Source organism: Phyllobates terribilis, unplaced genomic scaffold (genome assembly GCF_046119375.1).
Source record: "Phyllobates terribilis strain yellow unplaced genomic scaffold, ASM4611937v1 Scaffold_11__3_contigs__length_659146591, whole genome shotgun sequence".
NCBI lineage: Eukaryota > Metazoa > Chordata > Amphibia > Anura > Dendrobatidae > Phyllobates > Phyllobates terribilis.
In genome coordinates, this window is record NW_027362771.1 from 42444946 (window position 1) to 42466531 (window position 21586).

A 21586-nucleotide genomic window follows, 5' to 3' on the forward strand; every position below is an offset into this window, starting at 1 on the left:
AAGGTGCTCACCACACATCTAGATAAGTTCCCTAAGGGGTCTAGTTTCCAAAATGGTGTCACTTGTGGGGGGTTTCCACTGTTTAGGCACATTAGGGGCCCCCCAAATGCAACATGGCGTCCGCTAATTATTCAAACAAATTTTACATTCAAAAAGTCAAATGGCGCTCCTTCCCTTCCGAACCCTGCCGTGCGCCCAAACAGTGGTTTGCCTCCACATATGGGGTATCAGCGTGTTCAGGAGAAATTGCACAACAAACTTCATGGTGCAATTTATCCTATTACCCTTATGATAATGCAAAATTAAGGGATGAAAAACGTTTTTGTGGGAAAAATGTGAAAATTGTATTTTTACAGCTCAATATTATAAACTTCTGTGAAGCACCTTGGGGATCAAGGTGCTCACCACACATCTAGATAAGTTCCTTAAGGGGTCTAGTTTCCAAAATGGTGTCACTTGTGGGGGGTTTCCACTGTTTAGGCACATTAGGGGCCACCCAAATGCAACATGGCGTCCGCTAATTATTCAAACAAATTTTATATTCAAAAAGTCAAATGGCGCTCCTTCCCTTCCGGACCCTGCCGTGCGCCCAAACAGTGGTTTGCCTCCACATATGGGGTATCAGCGTGTTCAGGAGAAATTGCACAACAAACTTCATGGTGCAATTTATCCTATTACCCTTATGATAATGCAAAATTAAGGGATGAAAAACGTTTTTGTGGGAAAAATGTGAAAATTTTATTTTTACAGCTCAATATTATAAACTTCTGTGATGCACCTTGGGGTTCAAGGTGCTCACCACACATCTAGATAAGTTCCCTAAGGGGTCTAGTTTCCAAAATGGTGTCACTTGTGGGGGGTTTCCACTGTTTAGGCACATTAGGGGCCCCCCAAATGCAACATGGCGTCCGCTAATTATTCAAACAAATTTTACATTCAAAAAGTCAAATGGCGCTCCTTCCCTTCCGAACCCTGCCGTGCGCCCAAACAGTGGTTTTCCCTCACATATGGGGTATCAGCACGCTCAAGAGAAATTGAACAAAAAAATTTGGGGTCCATTTTTTTCCTGTTACCCCTGTGAAAGTAAAAAAAATTGGGTCTAAAGTAACATTTTTGTGAAAAAAGTTAAATGTTAATTTTTTTCTTCCACATTCCAAAAATTCCTGTGAAGCACCTGAAGGGTTAATAAAGTTCTTGAATGTGGTTTTGAGCACCTTGAGGGGTGCAGTTTTTAGAATGGTGTCACTTTTGGGTATTTTCTGTCATAAAGACCCCTCAAAGTGACTTCAAATATGATGTGGTCCCTAAAAAAATGTTTTTGTAAATGTTGTTGGAAAAATGAGAAATCGCTGGTCAACTTTTAACCCTTATAGCTCCCTAACAAAAAAAAAATTGGGTTCCAAAATTGTGCTGATGTAAAGTAGACATGTGGGAAATGTTATTTATTAACTATTTTGTGTGACATATCTCTCTGATTTAAGGGCATGGAAATTCAAAGTTTGAAAATTGCAAAATTTTCAAAATTTTCGCCAAATTTCTGATTTTTTCACAAATAAACACAAGTGATATCGAAGAAATTTTACCACTATCATGAAGTACAATATGTCACGAAAAAACAATCTCAGAATCAGGGGAATACGTTGAAGCGTTCCAGAGTAATTACTTCATAAAATGACAGTGGTCAGAATTGAAAAAATTGGCCTGGTCACGAAGGCAAAAACAGGCTCTGGTGCGAAGTGGTTAAAACAACCAGATCATTCTTCCTGTATAGAATGTACACTAGATTCATTAAACAGAAAGAGAAGTTTTACAATTCCATTATTTGGATTCTCTTGCACAGACTTTGGTTAAATGTCTGGACATCTCCAGCTAGTGTCACCCCAGTGATCAGCTGATAACTGGTTACTTAAACCCCACTGCTATAACAGCAATAGAAACTACATTTTAACTCTGCACATGACCGCCACTCGAATGCCCACTAGAAATAATACGTCCTTCTTACCTTTTCTTCTTGGCTCACCATAGGCCAAGATGTGTGGTGCAAAATGAACACATCTTTTTAGAGAGAAAAAAATATTTTGTGAAGTCACAAAAATTCTATGTAATGTGTCTCTCATTAAATTAAAAAAAAGGTATGTTTACATTTGTATTTTTTTATTTTGCCTAAAAATGAGGAGAGTCCAACTATCATAATGGAAGTTGTCCTAGAACAACTTTTATGAGAATTTAGTAGATCTCCTACTTAATGAATTTATCTAAAATGTTTTAAAGTGTTGCAACTAATCAAGCCACATTAATTATTCCAGTCACTAGCATGACACTGTGTACTGTAAGATGTGGGACATGGTCACAGAAGAAACAAACCTTTAAATGCATTGTTGTGTGGAGCTATGACTGTCACTCGCTCATTTACAGCGAGATGTGAGTTAAGTCCAGCTTGTTGGAAGAGTTCAATAGCTGTAGAAGCAACGGAGTCTTTGCCCAATTCAGATAATGTTTTAGCTGCAAAATAAAGTTGCAAGTTTTTTTAGGTTACACAACCACTAAAAGGCGTAAAAAAAAGATGAAATGGAAATTTTATATATATATATATATATATATATATATATGTATATATATATATATATATATATATATATATATATATATTTTTTTTTTTTTTTTTTTTTTTTCCTAAAAATAAAATAAATTAAAAAATGTGATCATTTTTTTAAGTACATTTCATTACATATAAAATATAACATATTAGGTATCTCCCAATGGTAATACCCTGAAATTTAAAGCAGCGTAGAGCAGTAAACTACAGTAATCATTCAGTAATAACACTTGCAATATCTGATAAAATATCAATACAGATACATGAGCAGGGATGAAGAAATCCTCACACTATGTCTTAAATCCTAGTTGTGAATATATAATATGGAATTACTATAGGACTGACTATACCTGAATCTGGAATCAACAATTCATCAATGAAGTGAACAACTCCATTAGTAGCCAAAACATCCTTATTAGAAATGATTGCTTTTCCATTAAGTGTGAGCTCATCACCAAGACACCCAACTTCAAGTGGCGTTCCCTCAACAGTTTCTATGGAAGATCCAGCAATAATTGCTTCAGAGCACTGAGCAGAGTGTAAGAGGTGGTGATGTAAAAGATCTAGAAAAATATAAAGAAAAGTTCTTAAATAATCCAGTTAAAAATGAAGTCATTCACAGCTATTAGATTATGTTAGAAGAACACAGGTGAAAACAAGGTATAAATATATATTTTACTGCATACAGCATCACTAATAAATAATGATCATAATGCAATGCAATTAAAAATATCAGGAATTTATTATTGTCTTGGTCACTTATCAACCTAGTTTACAAAAAAATAAAGCAGCGAGGTCATGTAAACATAATCAAAACAGTAATAAGTAACTTATTAAAGGGAATCTGTCAGCAGGCTTTTGCTATGTAATCTGAAGACAACATGCTATAGAGATTAAAACACAGATTTCAGGGATGCCTCTCTTATCAATTGCCATGGCTTTGTTTGCTTGCAATGGTTATTTTCGCACCAGTAGTTTAGAATTGCTGGGACACCGCAGTGCGTGTGCATGCTAGTCAGACACGCCCCCTGCTGTGATAAGCACCTCACTGTCTATGGACATTGTATATACAGAGCCCGGTGTGTGTGGGGTTAGCTTCCTCAGCTCTGCTGCATTGCTAAATCTAAAAGATCTGATTGTGTGAGAACGTAATTGATACATCATTGGATTCAACTTTTCTTTGCCAACATCAGGCTTCTCTCAGATAACCTAACAAAAACTTGCTAGCAGATTCCCATTAAGTGTAGATCAAGGACAACCAATAATGGGGACAATTTGGGGCAACAGTGTTTTGATCTGCCACCAGTTAGGGAGCCATATGCAGAGGGCCTTAAAGTGTCCATGCATATCAAACAGCTTTTAGGCAACTGTTGGCTGACCCCATCTACCACATACACATCCATGGCTCCTCAAACATACTTGAGTACTGTACATAAGAACAAAGTTAATTTATATTTGAGGCTGCTGATGACAGTGTAACTTACAGGAGTTTTCTAGTTTCAGAAAACTTGTCACCTGCCTGAAGTTAGTTTTAAAGGGTTGTTCTGAAGTTTAAAAGTTATCCCCTATACATATGACAGGTGATAACTTTCCAATCACTAGGGGTCCAACTGCCATAGCCCCGACCATGGCAGGTTAATCATGTGCACTGCCTCTGCATTCATTTAATAGGAGCACCAAAATCATGACCAACCTCAACTCCATTTAGCTAGAGCTTTTCAGAGCCCTGGTTCTCGGGATTGGTGGGGCCATGGCAGTTGGACTCCAAGTGAGTGGAAAGTTATTCCCTATTCCATGGATAGTGTATAACTTTTAAACTTGAAAACAACCCTGTATGAAGACAAACTGTGCTTTATTCATCCTCACCACATCTAGCGCTGAGTCTAACGTGCTTTTCCCACCGGCTGTGATTGCAGTGTTTACATCCTACCAACAGCAAAACAGCAAATAACAGAGCTCAGCAGCTCTGCCCAAATTGACAGCATGAGCCACTCAGAGCTGAAGAGCTGACTGATTGGCTGCAGCTATATGTCAACATGATATTGTAGCACCCCGAGGGCTCGGCTGCTACAGGGGTATTGCACCTCAAACCAGAGGTGTGGTATTCCACTCCCTGGTAAGGATGGAGTGTGGGACTGAGCTCAGCTAGCTGCATGCACTACATACACCCCATTTCCGGGGGACAGAACAACGGTACTCCCACCAAATAGATGTGCAGGTACGATAGCGTCTGTCCCTGGCTGGAGTGGGGGGGGGGAACATCCCAGTAGTGTAGGGGCAGATAGGGGAGGGGCTCTGGGCATAGAGGTAGGAGCCCATTGGGTGCTAGTCACCTGGGCTCACACATAGAGGGAGTATATATGGTGGGCACCATCTAGAGACAGAGTGAGTTCAGAGGGAGAGTTCAGCCAGGAGGGCTGACAGGGAGCTGTGGCTCCGTCTGGTCCCAGCTCCAGGGCCAGGCCTGTAGTGGAGAGGAGGAGGAAGAAAGGCCCAGAGACGCAGGACAAGAGGGAACCCTGAGATCCCACAAGTTGACGGGTGAAGGGTTGGCATAAAAGGGTACCGGATCCCAAGCTGGCAGAGGCAAGATATCCTTAACCAGGAACCGGAGGTCGTGGTCAAGCTTTGGCACGACCCTCACCACACTCACCAGGAAGGCATACCACGGATAGGGTCAGGAAAGCCAGAGAAGGTTTTACCACCAAGAGGCCCGAGGGAGCCGGACAAAGGTGGGTCCCTGGTGGGAACGGCCAGTAGGAAGGAAGAGAGGGGAGCTCAGGACCACGCTCTGGAACTGCCTGGGGGTTGGCCGAGTCCCACACCTGGTGGACGCAGCACGACTCGGGTGGTCACTCAAGGCCGGAGTGACCGGGGCAACACCTGTGAGTAAAAACCCTGAAACTGCATCACATGTCTCTGAGCTTTCTTGCTGCACCATCACTACCACCATCATCTACACTTGCTGCCCTGAGGCCGTACCCCTCCCGTTGGGGGTTATACCATCTACGCTGCACAACCATATCACCGGCCTCAGCGGACTGTCCTGCAGCAGCAGCCCTGAAGCTGCATTCAACGGGTGGCGTAGTCGTACAACACCCTACTATTCAAGACACTGCCGCTCAGCTTGACTCCCTGGGCACGGACCGGGTCACCGCCACGAGACTACTACTCCCATCGGATCCGGCTCCGGGTAAGCCCTCCCCCGTGCGCGCGATGCCGCGCAATGAAGGCCCAGGGGCGCGTCAACTTTGGCGTAGTCGGCAGGATAACGTGCCCGCAATCACCGGGTACTGCGTGCCTGAAGAAAAGTTCACATTTACCGTAAAAAGGAGTCTCCCGCCAATTCCAGAGGGTCCCCGCCATCGGACGCCATCTCGGGTCGTTTCCCGCCGTTTGCCCGCCATCTGCAGCCTTTTCCCGCCATCCGCAGAGTTTCCCGCCATTAGGAGACGATTCCCGCCATCTGAGACGATTTCCCGCCCTGGCAGAGCGGACGCCATTATGGGCGTGTCAGAGAGTGGCAAGAGACGACCTCCCATCGTGGGACTGGTCCCAGAAGAGCGCCAAAAGCAAAGACCGCCCCCACCAGCAGGGACTGCAATGATAGAAATGTCCATCAGCGTGGGGGGACTGCCCCTGGAACTCACAATCACCAAGTTGCCCCGGGACCACCCTCAGTATGGGCGGACCAAGAACAAAAGAGAGAGGATGGGTGCAGCCTGGAGGAGTCTGGAGAGATCACACCCGGAGATGGAGGGAGAGTCAGGCAGCACCGACCCTCTGGTCGGGAGCCTGTTGCAGGCCGCCACCCCAGAAGGCCTGGTGGAGATCCTGGCACAGCTCCCCAAAGATCGGGAGCATGCACAGACCGCACTGGAGGGCTTGGCTCGGAAGATAGCCCGAGTGCAACAAGAAGTACTGACCGAGTGGAGCAGAGAAATGGCCCTGCAGGCTGGAACCCGCCAGCAAAGGACGCCACCCGCAACGAGGAGCACGCCTGCCCATGAAGATGGTGGAGAAGGGACGACGGCCGGAGACGACGCCGTGGAAGGAGCTGAAGAGACGGAAGCAGGTAAAGGGAACGTCACCACCCCAAGCCTAGTAGCCGTAAGCCTGCCCCAGCTCCCCGTCGCAGAGCCCGAAATCCCACCGACCGTGCCCGTTACTGCACCGCCACCGCTCCAAACTAGGCCTCAAACGGCAGGAGCCGCGGCCACACCCCCTGTGACGTCACACGTCTCAACCCTGAGCGCGGCCAAGCAGGAAACGTCACCGGCCTGGTCGCAAGGCCGAGTACCCCCGGGCGCCGCCGTCTCCACAGTGCCCTTCACCTTTAGAGTGCCACCGGCCTGGTCGCAAGGCCTGGTGAATCCGGGCGCCGTTGCCCCCATCGCGCCCTCAACCTCCACAGTGCTGCCACTAGGCGAAGACCTATTTGCGCAACATACTTGCCCGGATGGGCAGCCCTTTGAGTGGCCGCCGGAATACATCAGTCCCCGATTCCGGAAGGAATGGCCCCTGTGTGAGCCCCTGATTCCGGCTCCGGCGCCCGCCAAGATCACCCCACTCCCATTGGAGGAGGCGCAGTTCGCATGGGATCCCACCGGTGAAAACCTCATGGGGTTCACCCAAGAGACCCGGGCGGCCGCAGCCCAGCGTGCGGAGTGCTGCCGACAACAACTAGAGGTCTTCAACAAAGAACGGCAAGAGAGGCGGGTCCGCGAGGAGCGGCTGCAGGTACAGAGCGCGGAGCAGAAACGCCGGACCCGGCGAAACCCCCGTGCAGCCCATGGTCCCCGCGCCACCGGGACCGTAATCAAGTTCCAACTGGAGCACGGTTGGGGCTTTATCCGGGATCACAGAACCCCCGGCGACGTCTTCGTCACCCGCAGGGATGTCGAGAGCCATCTGCCGGAGGGACACCGAGGACGTGACCTTTACCCGGGTGACGAGGTCACCTTCACCCGGCATCAGTGTGCCAGAGGACCGTATGCCCTTCACGTGCACCGGTTGACGGAGGAAGAGCTGCGGTATGAGGGAGATCAAGAGGACCCGGATGGGTTTGAAGATTACCCTCAGGAAGGAGTAGGAGGGCATCGTCACCAATAAGAGGTGAACAGGACTGTACAAAGTTACCCGTCGGGGTATGAGAACTGTTGCCAATTTAAGTGGTCCCCATTGGGACTATTGTGAATTGTTCCCCGTGTGTCCTTATCCCCACAGGCTGAGGACTGTGAGCAGCCATTCCTTATCCCCACAGGCTGAGGACTGTGAGCAGCCATTCCCCTATTCCCCACTGGCCGAGGACTGAGAGCGGCCATACCCTGTAAATAGTTGCGCTTCCTAAAGCGCCCCCTTCTGGTTTTATAAAGAACTGTTTTGTTTTTTTCTATTAGTGACTGTTGCACTTTACCCGGTCACAAGTTGCACCGTGGCCGGAGGAACAAGAATGCTTTATATGGAAAAGTTTTATATCAAAAGTTTATGCTGCTAAGATAGTAATCTAAAAAGTTACCTGTAATATTATATCTTTTGATAATGTTTTATATGTTAGTGTATATTTAAAAAAAAAATAATTTTGTATGTTTTGTTTTATTCTTTTCCAGCCCGAGGACGTGCTGTGATTTACCAGGGGGGAATGTAGCACCCCGAGGGCTCGGCTGCTACAGGGGTATTGCACCTCAAACCAGAGGTGTGGTATTCCACTCCCGGGTAAGGATGGAGTGTGGGACTGAGCTCAGCTAGCTGCATGCACTACATACACCCCATTTCCGGGGGACAGAACAACGGTACTCCCACCAAATAGATGTGCAGGTACGATAGCGTCTGTCCCTGGCTGTAGTGGGGGGGGGGGGGACATCCCAGTAGTGTAGGGGCAGATAGTGGAGGGGCTCTGGGCATAGAGGTAGGAGCCCATTGGGTGCTAGTCACCTGGGCTCACACATAGAGGGAGTATATATGATGGGCACCATCTAGAGACAGAGTGAGTTCAGAGGGAGAGTGCAGCCAGGAGGGCTGACAGGGAGCTGTGGCTCCGTCTGGGCCCAGCTCCAGGGCCAGGCCTGTAGTGGAGAGGAGGAGGAAGAAAGGCCCAGAGGCGCAGGACAAGAGGGAACCCTGAGATCCCACAAGTTGACGGGTGAAGGGTTGGCATAAAAGGGTACCGGATCCCAAGCTGGCAGAGGCAAGATATCCTTAACCAGGAACCGGAGGTCGTGGTCAAGCTTTGGCACGACCCTCACCACACTCACCAGGAAGGCATACCACGGATAGGGTCAGGAAAGCCAGAGAAGGTTTTACCACCAAGAGGCCCGAGGGAGCCGGACAAAGGTGGGTCCCTGGTGGGAACGGCCAGTAGGAAGGAAGAGAGGGGAGCTCAGGACCACGCTCTGGAACTGCCTGGGGGTTGGCCGAGTCCCACACCTGGTGGACGCAGCACGACTCGGGTGGTCACTCAAGGCCGGAGTGACCGGGGCAACACCTGTGAGTAAAAACCCTGAAACTACATCACATGTCTCTGAGCTTTCTTGCTGCACCATCACTACCACCATCATCTACACTCGCTGCCCTGAGGCCGTACCCCTCCCGTTGGGGGTTATACCATCTACGCTGCACAACCATATCACCGGCCTCAGCGGACTGTCCTGCAGCAGCAGCCCTGAAGCTGCATTCAACGGGTGGCGTAGTCGTACAACACCCTACTATTCAAGACACTGCCGCTCAGCTTGACTCCCTGGGCACGGACCGGGTCACCGCCACGAGACTACTACTCCCATCGGATCCGGCTCCGGGTAAGCCCTCCCCCGTGCGCGCGATGCCGCGCAATGAAGGCCCAGGGGCGCGTCAATATCAGTGCTGCAGACAGTAACAGACACAAGAAATGGAGACTCCACACCGGACCCAGGGAGGGTAAGTAAAGAAAAGTTTTGATTGTTTTTAAACAAACTGCAGCCAAAAGTGGAAAATACCTTTAAGCAAGAACAAAAGGATCGGCTTGTTAAAATTTAAAATGATGACTCCTGTTTTTCCCCAAAATCTGTTGGTGGACAGTTGGAGGGTTCCTTGTACACACTCAGGTTTGACTGACCAAGAGGGCCTTACGAGTAACATATGGCTCTCGAGCTATTGGCTAAAGTGCTTTATGATATAGTATTTAAGTATCCAAATCTTCCCTTTGCTAGTCTATAATGTAAGATATGTACCCTAGTAAAATATTAAAGCAGACTTTTATTGATCTCCACTTTTGAAAAAAAAAATAGAGCTTATTGTATGACAAAAATAAAAGGTACTGTGTGTCTATCTTGCCTTTAAGTGCTTCTGGATCACCAAGGATTCTGGTCAAAGTTTCCTTTGGAACTTTTTCAAAGGCTTCATTGGTGGGAGCAAGAAGAGTGTACTGTTTATCTTCTGACTGCAGCAGGGTTTCAAGACCTGCAGCGGCCACAGCCGTCTGGAAATGTAATTAAATGTAAAATAATTGAGCAGAAATTTTTACTTCAATTTTCAGGAGAAAAGACATACTGTTCATTGTGAAATCAGATAATCAGCTCACCCCTTCTTTACGACATGCAAATTGCCTCTTCAGAGAGAAAAAAGACTTGAACCATGCCATCTGTTAAAAGTAGCAATCCTAAAAGTCAATATCAGCTCTTTAACGAGTTTTGCCATATGACTTAGGATGAAAACAAAAACAGAATTTCTGTTTGCTTTTACATGTTTTGGGGTTTTGACTCTCGGGGCAAAGGAAGAGAAATGTTTTGGCTGTCAACAGAGATTCTGCTTTGGCTTTTATCCTAAGTAATATGGCAAGGCTTGTTAAGGGGCCGATACTGACTTTTAGGATTGCTACTTCCAATAGGTGGCACTAGAGTTCTACTCCTCTTTCTTTCTAAATAGGTAATTTGCATATTTAATTTCCACAGAGGAGCAATGCATGGCCTATAAGTCTCCTTACACTGGCATGTTAAGTATGTCAGTCCCCATAAGGAGAAACCTTACCCCTTAAACTTCTCAACAATAAGTAATTCCACACCATCCATTAAGTAGCCTAAGTGCACATTGCAAGAACAGCAGGCATGACTTTCCGGGGCTAAATGTTTGCAGAGTTGATCATAGACAAGCATTCGAGGACATCAGAAAATCATTATCTTCTTTGTTATGTGTTAAATTGGAAAAATAAACAAACAGGACTAAATTCAAGGCACCAACCAGAAACATGGTGAGCCATGAGTAAGGCTATGTGCCCACGTAGCAGATTTGATGCAGAGCGTTTTTGCCTCTCTCTGGCAGAAAAAACACATGCAGATTTACATGCGATTTTTCTGCCAGAGAGAAGCATTTTTTCAGCGTTTTGCATGCATTTTCGCATGTGTTTTTTTAAGCACTTTTCCAAGCGATTTTGAGGATCACTTGGAAAAGGACTTGACAAGTTGGTCACACAATATAAATCCATGCAACTGGCATGGATTTATATTGTGTGACCAACGTATGCTGCTTTAAATGCATTATGAATAGTAAAAAAAAAGAATTAAAACGTTAAAAATAAAAAAAAACCTGTATACTCACCTCCCCGGTCTGCTCCCGGCAGTGTCCTCTCTCTTCGGCATCCCGCGGTGTACTTGCAGGACCTGCTATGACGTCATTTAGTCAGCTGATGGTCATGCGACCATCACCTGACCGCTGACGTCAGCGGTCGCGTGACCATCAGCTGATTAAATTACGTCACCGCAGGTTCTTCAAGCACACCGCGGGACTCCGAGGAGAGAGGACTTGGCCAGGAGCAGACCGGAGAGGTGAGTATACAGTTTTTTTTTTTATTTTTAACTTTTTTATTTCTTTTTTCCACCGCGTGGTAGCCGGGATGAAGAGGTGTTTTAGTCTCCTCTTCATCCTGGGTACCACACGCACCGTGATTACGCTGCAAATTTGCGGCCATTGAATTTAATTGAAACGCAGCAAATCCACATATACCTGCGGGTTTGCTGCATTTCAATGTTCCTCAATGGCCGCGAATTTGCAGCGTAATCGCGGTAGAAATGGTCATGCTGCGTTTTGCAACGCAATGTGAATTCAGCATGCTAATTAGCGCATCATGTGCACAGCATATCCGAATCACATTGCTTTGCATGGCAGACGGTTTCACAAGCGTTTTCGCGGCCATAAAAATGCCGCAAAAACGCTACAAAAACGCTACGTGGGCACATGGCCTAAGAGTGGTCTCCCACTTGAAACTTGGTGGTGCCTTTGATTTTATCTTTTTGATCATGCTGGATAAATAAATAAAGGAGATAATGATTTTATAATCTCCTTGAATACTGGTCTAAGATCAACTCCACAAACACTGTTCATTATACATGATCACATTAAGATGAGGCTCATGCATAATTGTTTGATGTTTTGCATATTATATTCTACTACAGAAACAAAAACTGGTATGTGTGCACTTATTTTTAACTGGATCTAGAATAAAATAGCTATTCCTACTATTTAAGATGATCTGTGATGCAAAATAAACTACAGGGTGGGTCATTTATATGGATACACCTAACTTAAATGGGAATGGTTGGTGATATCAACTTCCTGTTTGTGGAACATTAGTATATGGGAGGGGGAGAACTTTTCCAGATGGGTGGTGACCATGGCGGCCATTTTGAAGTTGGCCATTTTGAATCCAACTTTATTTTTCTCAATGGGAAGAGGGTCATGTGACACATCAAACTTATTGAGAATTTCATAAGAAAAACAATGGTGTGTTTGATTTTAACATAACTTTATTCTTTCATGAGTTTTTTTACAAGTTTATGACCACTTATAGAATGTGTTCAAAGTGCTGCCCATTGTGTTGGATTGTTAATGCAACCCTCTTCTCCCACTCTTGACACACTGATAGCAACACCGCAGAAGAAATGCTAGCACAGGCTTCCAGTATCCGTTGTTTCAGATGCTGCACATCTCGTATCTTCACAGCATAGACAATTGCCTTCAGATGACCCCAAAAGATAAAAGTCTAAGGGGGTCAGATCGGGAGACCTTGATGGCCATTCAACTGGCCCACGATGACCAATCCACTTTCCAGGGAACTGTTCATGTAGGAATGCTCGGACCTGACACCCATAATGTGGTGGTGCACCATCTTGTTGGAAAAACTCAGGGAACGTGCCATCTTCAGTGCATAAAGAGGGCAGCACATCATCATGTAGCAATTTCAGATATCCAGTGGCATTGAGGTTTCCATTGATGAAGAATGGCCCCACTATCTTTGTACCCCATATACCACACCATACCATCAAGATACGAGATGTGTAGCACCTGAAACAATGGATACTGGAAGCCTGTGCTAGCATTTCTTCTGCGGCGTTGCTATCAGTGTGTCAAGAGTGGGAGAAGAGGGTTGCATTGACAATCCAACACAATGGGCAGCACTTTGAACACATTTTATAAGTGGTCATAAACTTGTAAAAACCTCAAGAATAAAGTCACATTAAAACCAAGCACATCATTGTTTTTCTAATGAAATTCTCAATAAGTTTGATGTGTCACATGACCCTCTTCCCATTGAAAAAATAAAGTTGGATCCAAAATGGCTGACTTCAAAATGGCCGCCATGGTCATCACCCATATGGAAAAGTTTTCCCCCTCCCATATACTAAGGTGCCACAAACAGGAAGTTGATATCACCAACCATTCCCATTTAATTTAGGTGTATCCATATAAATGGCCCACCCTGTATATAGAATTCCCCTTATAGTGGCTTCTCTTGTATTACAAATTTAGTGAAATTCTTTGATTTACTGGTGAATGTGTAATGTGGTGCTTTGATGTCACAATTTTCCACTTGTAACACATAATAATACTGTCTGGAGGGCTCCGGCGGGTGGGGTTTAGCAAACTATGCACTGGTTAGAATGCCCGCTCACTTGTTCTGACTGGACTGTCCAGCTGATCAGAGTTCATACAACGTGGTTTGGAGAACATATTCACCTTTGTCAGGGACTATGGTTGGCCAGGAAGCGAATAATCCTCAGGGTTTTGGTCTTGAGCACTTTAGACTCTTCAATATACTAGGAATGTAATTAGGAGATATAGAGGTTCCTCACCACTATAAACTGCAAAAGTAAGGAGGATCCAAAGACTTTGGCTCTTGCAGTCTCCTTTGCATTGCAGATCATCTTGAATTGTAGGAATAACTCTATTTTATTCTGGACTCAGTTCTATATAAGCACACTTGTACCAGTTTTATGTCCTTGAGTAAAGATGAGAGGATCTTTTGAAATTCAAACTTACTTAATTTTCCCTCAAAATTGAATTTGCGGTGAATACATTCACATAAATCTAAACACAGGAAAACTTTTAATTGCTTGTAAAATACATGTGGTGGAGAGGAGATAGAGAACTTTGCTGACCATAAGAGCCTATATTTTACAGGCGAGAGAAAGAGGACCCCGTTGACAATAAGAGCTTTCACTCTTTTGACAGAAAAGAGAGACTGGAAAATGGCATATAAATCCTGCTCCACTGGGAACTACTAATCTTTAATGGCCCAGGTACTGACCACCACTATGCAAGGTATGATAATTCATAAGATGTCAACTCATATCTGCAAAGCATTTGGGGGTAGCCCGCCAGTGTAAAAATGCAAAATGAAGTTTTCATGCTCTCTAATCCTTCAGCACTGTTGGAAATGGTGCAGGACAAGATTTTTTCTTAAATAGAATCTCAAAATGTTCGAATTTATATGAAATCAAGGATTTTAGGAAATTCGACTCAAACTCTATCCACCGTGGATCAATCTGCTTATCTCTATTCTAGAGCAATTAGCACAAAGGCAGTTAGTACTATATTGAGATTACCTATATACAGGTGCATCGATGCGGCGTGGCATGGAGGAGATCAGCCTGCGGGACGGCTGAGGTGTTATGGACGCCCAGGTTGCTTTGATAGCAGCCTTCAGCTCGTCTGCATTGTTGAGTTTGGTGTCTCTCATCTTCCTCTTGACAATACCTCATAGATTCTCTATGGGGTTAAGGTCAGGCGAGTTTGCTGGCCAATCAAGCACAGTGATACTGTTGTTTTTACCAGGTATTGGTACTTTTGGCAGTGTGGACAGGTGCCAAGTCCTGCTGGAGAATGAAATTTCCATCTCCAAAAAGCTTATCGGCAAAGGGAAGCATGAAGTGATCTACAATTTCCTGGTAGACGGCTGCGCTGACTTTGGTCTTGATAAAACACAGTGGACCTACACTAGCAGATGACATGGTCCCCCAAACCATCACTGATTGTGGAAACTTCACACTAGACCTCAAGCAGCTTGGATTGTGTGCTTCTCCACTCATCCTGCAGACTCTGGGACCTTGATTTTCAAATGAAAATTGGAACTCTGGGACCTTGTGGAGTGTGTCAATGACTGCCTTCTGGACATCTGTCAAGTCAGCAGTCTTCCCCATGATTGTGGAGCCTAATGAAACAGACTAAGGGACCTTTTTAAATGACTAGGAAGCCTTTGCAGGTGTTTTTTGTTAATTATTTTAATTTACTGAGATAATGACTTTTGTGTTTTCATTGTCTGTAAGCCATAAGCATCAACGTTAACAGAAATAAACACTTGAAATAGATCACTCTGTTTGTAATTACTCTATATAATATATGAGTTTCACTTTTAGTATTGAAGAACTGAAATAAGTTAACTTTTTGATGATATTCTAATTTAGTGAGATGCACCTGTATATACAGAAGTGGGAGCTATAGTGTTTCATAGTTTTATATTCTAATGCATACATCAGGTAACATACTGTACAATAAGATGTTTTAACATTATTTCTACAGTCCACTACAATTGTAAAAGCCAGACTTCCATAGGCTTTTCGTTCATGCAATTCTAAGCAGTTCTCATGGTAAGCCACTACAACTTAATGATTAGCTATGAAGTGGTCATTCATTAAAATAACTGTAGTCTGGTCAGACTATTCAAAAACCTCGAGCTAGTGTCACCACAATTAAAGACATTTCTGCTACCACAGCTTATAATTGTCTTTTTGGGTAATTGTAGAGTACTGTTGTAAAGTTAAAGAAGCCACAAATGTTGTTTTGCGAAATATAACTAACAATGCACAATAAAGATGAACATACCCTCAAAGTTTCCAGACTTTCTTCAGTTTCAACCACTTGATCAAGGTTATTTGTGACTGCTGTGATTACTTTATCAATGACATGGACCACACCATTTGTAGCATGATGGTCTGCCTTAATGAGCCGAGCACAATTTACTGTGACAATCTGTACACAAAGAAAATTGCAGTTAGAAAATAGGAGATAAATCATTGACAATAATATCAGAATGTAGCAAAAAGTCTTGATGCACAAAACTATAACTCAACAACTAACTTGACATGTTCAATGACTTTGGCTCTGTTAAGTGTCCAAATGCAGTTTCTGAACCATTATATCTTTTTGTGACAAGCTTTGTGATAAATAAAATAATGATACTTCTGAGGAGTGGCATGTCTTTGATAGATCCAGCTTTATAGATAACCGAATGTGTCTAGAAAATAAGAAAAATCTGGGCTCCATTGCTGGCTCCCAGAGCAGTAGTTCCTTTCGGTCCATTAGGATATATTGAATTATGTTCTTTCTTTAAAAGTACATAAAAGGAGTCTGTATTATAAATTTGATGAAAAAAATAAGATTTCAAATAGCGCTATGGGAAGAACACAAAGGGTAGTATTGGTGGCTAGAGGATTCTGGTTGAAAGTAGCAAGGAAATATGAAGCGTGGTGAATATAAACTTAATAAAATTTTGTACTACTGGGGAGAAATCATGCCAAGTACATGTACCTTCAAATATGAAAATAAAATAATTGTACTCTGACCATTTGGGTATACACTATAATGTAGCTGTCTAGTAAAAAAATGAAGAAAAAAAAAAATACAGTGGTGTGAACACACTGCAGTAGCTGAAATCAGAGATATCTTAGATGAAGAACTAAATAACCAATGAAACATTTTAACTAGTACTTTACTTAATTCATCTCTTACCAGATACAATTAACTACTTGGATCATTCAGAACCTAATGTGGTTCTACTACTACTATTGCTCTTATTATTATGATGATGATGAGATTATAAATGGGGTTAGGCATTTTTTCTCACAGTATACAGATTTAAAATGTATTCGTAAGTTCCAACTTTTGAGTTATTCTTTAGTTTGTCTTGGCCAATGTTATTAGAAAACCTGGAAAATATAACCTTGCATTATTAAACTGCTCCGAACAGTTCCCTGGAAATATTCCAGAAGTTCGCCTCACTGATATCTCTCTACATGCCAATTTTCATGCAGACAAGTATTGTCATTTATACTGTAGGTTATTAGAATCTGAACATTTGGGTTTAAAGAAGAATACTCATGTAACGCCTCTTCTCGAAAAGCCCTTTATTTTACCTTGGGAGATGGGGGACTCGGAGTCGGGTCCTGTGATGGAGAGATGGGGTGCAGCCGTGGCCCGGACCCGACCCGTGCTCAGGGCCGTCACATTAAAAGAGATGGTGTGGGCTTATCCGGGTTGAGTGGCTGATTAACAACTACGCCACCGGTGGTGCCAGGTGAAGGGCCACCAGCGCCGCTGCAGTCCGCTGAGGCATGGTGTTATGGCGGCCAAAGTTATTACTACTCCCCACAGGCGGAGCAGGGCCTCAGGGCAGAGGAACATGATGGAGGGGGTAGTAGTAGAGGAGCACGGGCTCCGGGGCCCGTGGTGTAGCGCAGAATAAACAGTCCGGAGGCCATAGGGGTGAACTTCCAAGGCTTTACTCACATAGATGGCAGAGGAAGGCGACTCCCTGCTCTCCGCGGAGTCCTGTGGTCACCAGGGACGGGGGTTCGACAACCTCCGAGTAAGTCCAGCATTCAGTCGGGACCCTACACCAGAGTGTTCCTGAACTACGGGCCGAATCCTTTCCTGTCCGTGTGTGTGCAATTAGGCCGGGTCTCCCTCTGAGCTCCTCTCAGAACAAGGGCGCGGGTGGGAGCTCCGCTCCGTCCGATACCCGGTGGGATCCTCTGGGCATACCGGGCTTTCCCGACCAGGACATGGAGTAGCAAGGTCGGGTGTCGGGGGCCGGTACCCCTCTTGCAGCCGGAGTCCCTCTGAATATATCAGGTTGGCGAGGACAGGTGGCGTACACCGCTCCGTCTGCATCTTGCCTGGGATCCATTTGCTATGGAGCCACACTCTTAAGCTCCGGGCCTTTTTTGGTCCTGGTCATTGGCCGGGTTGAGACATTCCCCGTCTGCAACCTGCCCCTCATCCCAAGGCCGGGGTAAGAGGGCCGTGTTTCCCTCCCCTGCAGGTCCACACAGGATCCACGCTCAGGGTGGGAGGTCACAGTTACACACAGTATTTGGCAGCACAAAAGACCAAAAACCAAAGATGGCTTTGAATTAAATACGAAATTTAAAGTGTAAGTAACTTGTAAGTCCTCCACCCTCACCCACTAACTGGTTCCCCTAACTCTTGGTTCCCCAGTCTCCCTGTAACCAGGGGAGCAGCACCTAGTGCATACTAGCCCCCTCTGGTGGAGAAATGTGGTGTTGGATGCAAAGGTTGGGTCCCGACCATCACACTGTTCTTACCTCAGAGGAGGAACACTACACTCCATCAAAGAAGTGCAGCATCCCTGTGGCGGTCGAACCCTCAGGGGCGCCACACTCACATCTGTTGGAAGTCTGTTCCAAGCGCCTAGCGAATGATACTTTCTAATATTACTCCTAATCTTTTAATCTACAGTAGTGTTCAAAATAATAGCAATGTGTTCAAAAACATGAGTTAAGCACAAAATCTTTATACTAGTTTTCATTTCCATGCATTGGAAACATTACACACTGTTTTCTAATTCAAAACATGAAGAGAAATGTATATAATTGTAACTACATAACAGAAAAAAACAAAAAAATTAATATTGGGCTGTTCTAAAACATAGCAGTGTCTATATTTTTCTTTACAAACTCACAATATGTCCTTTTTTAAAAAATTTAGCATTCCTGTGAATCACTAACCTTAATATTTTGTTGCATACCCACAGTTTTTTAGAACTGCTTCACATGTGCGTTGCATAGAGTCAACCAACTTCTGGCACCTGTCAACTGTTATTCCAGCCCTGGATGCTTTGACTATATCCCACAACTTTTTGGCATTTGTTGGCTTTGCCTCAGAAACGTCATTTTTGATGTCACCCCACAAATGTTCTATTAGATTAAGGTCCGGGGATTGGGCTGGCTACTCCATAACCTCAATTTTGTTGGACTGGAACCAAGATTTTGCTGGTTTACTTGTGTGTTAAGGGTCGCTGTCTTGTTGAAACACCCATTTCAATGGCATTTACTCTTCAGTGTAAGGCAACATGACCTCTTCAAGTATTTTAATATATGCAAATTGGTCTATGATCCCTGGTATGCGGTAAAAAGGTCCGGCACCATAGTAAGAGAAACATGCCCATATCATGATGCTTGCACCACCTTGCTTCACTGTCTTCAGAGTGTACTGTGGCTCGAATTCAGAGTTTGGGGGTCATCTGACAAGCTGTCTGCGGCCCTTGGACCCAAAAAGAACAATTTTACTTTCATCAGTCCACAAAATGTTTCTCCATTTCTCTTTAGGCCAGTTGATGTGTTCTTTGGCAAATTGTATCCGCTTCAGTGCATGTCTTTTTTTTAATAGTGGGACTTTGCGGGGACTTCTTGCTAAACTTCACCCATGCATCTTCTAATTGTCACAGTACTCACAGATAACTTAAGACTGTCTTTGATCATCCTGCTGCTGATCATTGGCTGAGCCTTTGCTATTCTGGCTATTCTTCGATCCATTCGATTGATAGTCTTACATTTTCTTCTACATCTCTCTGGTTTTGCTTTCCATTTAAAAGCATTGGATATACGTTTAGCAGAACAGCCTATCATTGTCTCCACTTCTTTACAAGTTTTACCCTCTCCAATCAACTTTTTAATCAAAGTACGCTGTTCTTCTGAACAATGTCTCGATCGACCCATATTTCTAAGGCTTTTAAGGAGAAATGCATGTACAACATGTGCAGTCATCACCCTTAAATAAGGGCCCCTGATTCACACCTGTTTCTTCACAGAATGATTGACCTCACTAATTGAACTCCACACTGTTATTATTTTGAACACTTCCCCTTTCAATTAATTATTCAAATACACAGACTCAAAAACCTGCAGATCATGAATGCTGAGTCTGTTGGTTTTCTTAGAATCTACTGCACTAACTTGTAAATTGTTTGACATGTGGTAATATAATTTATACCAAAAACAGTGATTAATCTGGTAAGTCATATTGGACATCTATTATTTCGAACACTACTGTACAAGTTTAAGGTTAAGCACCCATGTTCTCTAGCTTACTATCTTTTAGAAAAAATATTCTTGATCCATATGGAATAAAATGTGAACATATGTTAAATGAGGAACATATTGAATTCTGTTGGCAAAGTCATGCAATATTTTAGGAATTCAGATTATACAGAATTTAAAACATTTCTTAAGTAAAACTAATACCATGTCAGTAATAAAATGTGATAAGCATAATAATAAACATATCTTTTCATCTACAATGAGATGATTTTGTACCTTCCATTTTACAATGATTGAAGGGAAGTCGGCAGCACTCTTCTAATAGACGTGTGCAAGGGAAAAGAACATGGTAGCTAGCAAATGTGAATGTGTACACTTGGTTTTGATGCCATCTCCCCCCTGTCACAATTTTTGATCTCCAGTTATGTAACTCATATTATAATTGTACGTCAAAGAGATAGCCACGTAACAGACTATTGAGTAGGTCGAAACATCAAAAAATATCTGTTTACCATAATGCAGATCAAAACTTTCACAACTTGAGCATTACTGATTGCCTCTGTTCTCTTTCTGTGCTGGGGTTTCACTGTGAGGGTAACTCTTATTATAATTATTCCTAAAAAAATAACACCTTTCATTTTATTCTAATAAAGGATGTGGCTGTGCTTCTTTAGCTCACATCATTGATCTTCAAATCACATAGTGTAAACACATTAAAAAAATGCTGCATTCAAACTGCACCAAAAATTAAAACGTTGAGCACCATAGATGCAATGGTCAGCCAAGAAACATCATGGCTATTTCCCTTCAAAATCAGAAGATGTCCAACAGTGCCATCAACGCAGAACTGGCAGCAACCAGTGGGACACCCATCTACTGTTTGTAGAAATCTGGCCAGAAGTGTTCTTCAAGGAAGAATTGAAGACAAAAAGCCATACCTTTAACATGAAAAATGGCAAGCAACCCAACTACGCACAAAAACATAGGAATTGGAATGCAGAAAAAGGGCAACAGGTGCGCTGGACAGATGAGTCAAAATGTAAAATATTTAGCAGAAGAACATTTTTTTACCAAAAAGCTGGGAACTGGTACAATAAAGAGTGTCTGCAGGCAATATTGAAGCATGGTGGAGGTTACTTACAAGTTTAGGATTGCATTTCAGCTAACTGAGTTGGAGACTTGGTCAGATTAATGGTGTCTTCAACGTTGAGAAATGCAGGAAGATACTTATGCATTATGCAATCCCATCTGATTGGCTAAAAATTAATTCTGCAGCAGGACAAATCCAAATACAAAGCAAATGTCATTAAGTACTATCTTCAGCATAAAGAAGTACCAAGGGTCCTGCAAATTATGATATGGCCCACACAAAGCCTTGAGCGCAAAATAATCGACTTTGTCTGTGATTACATGAAGAGATAGAAGGATTTCTGCGAGCTTACATCCACAAAAGACCTGTGATTAGCTCTCCAAGAAGGGTCGGCATTATTGGGGAGAAGACTGGGTAAATGCCCAGGTCCCCCATCCACAAAGGGAGACCCTTGCTCCTGCAGCCCCTACATGCAGTGAACAGAGGATTACATCAGTGTAACGTACATCCTCTGTAATCTCCCTCTCTCTCCCATGG

At 43.9% G+C, this 21586-nt stretch overlaps 1 protein-coding gene across 1 annotated transcript in view; it reads right to left on the bottom strand.

The window, feature by feature from the left end:
- TGFBI (transforming growth factor beta induced) overlaps positions 1-21586 on the bottom strand; it is a 120705-nt gene that overhangs the window by 46325 nt on the left and 52794 nt on the right. The window contains exons 6-9 of the mRNA XM_073651222.1: positions 15725-15871; positions 9905-10049; positions 2947-3159; positions 2365-2502 (exon numbers count right to left, since the gene is read on the bottom strand). Coding sequence (XP_073507323.1) covers positions 2365-2502; positions 2947-3159; positions 9905-10049; positions 15725-15871 — 643 coding nt within the window. The remainder of the gene's footprint in view (positions 1-2364; positions 2503-2946; positions 3160-9904; positions 10050-15724; positions 15872-21586) is intronic.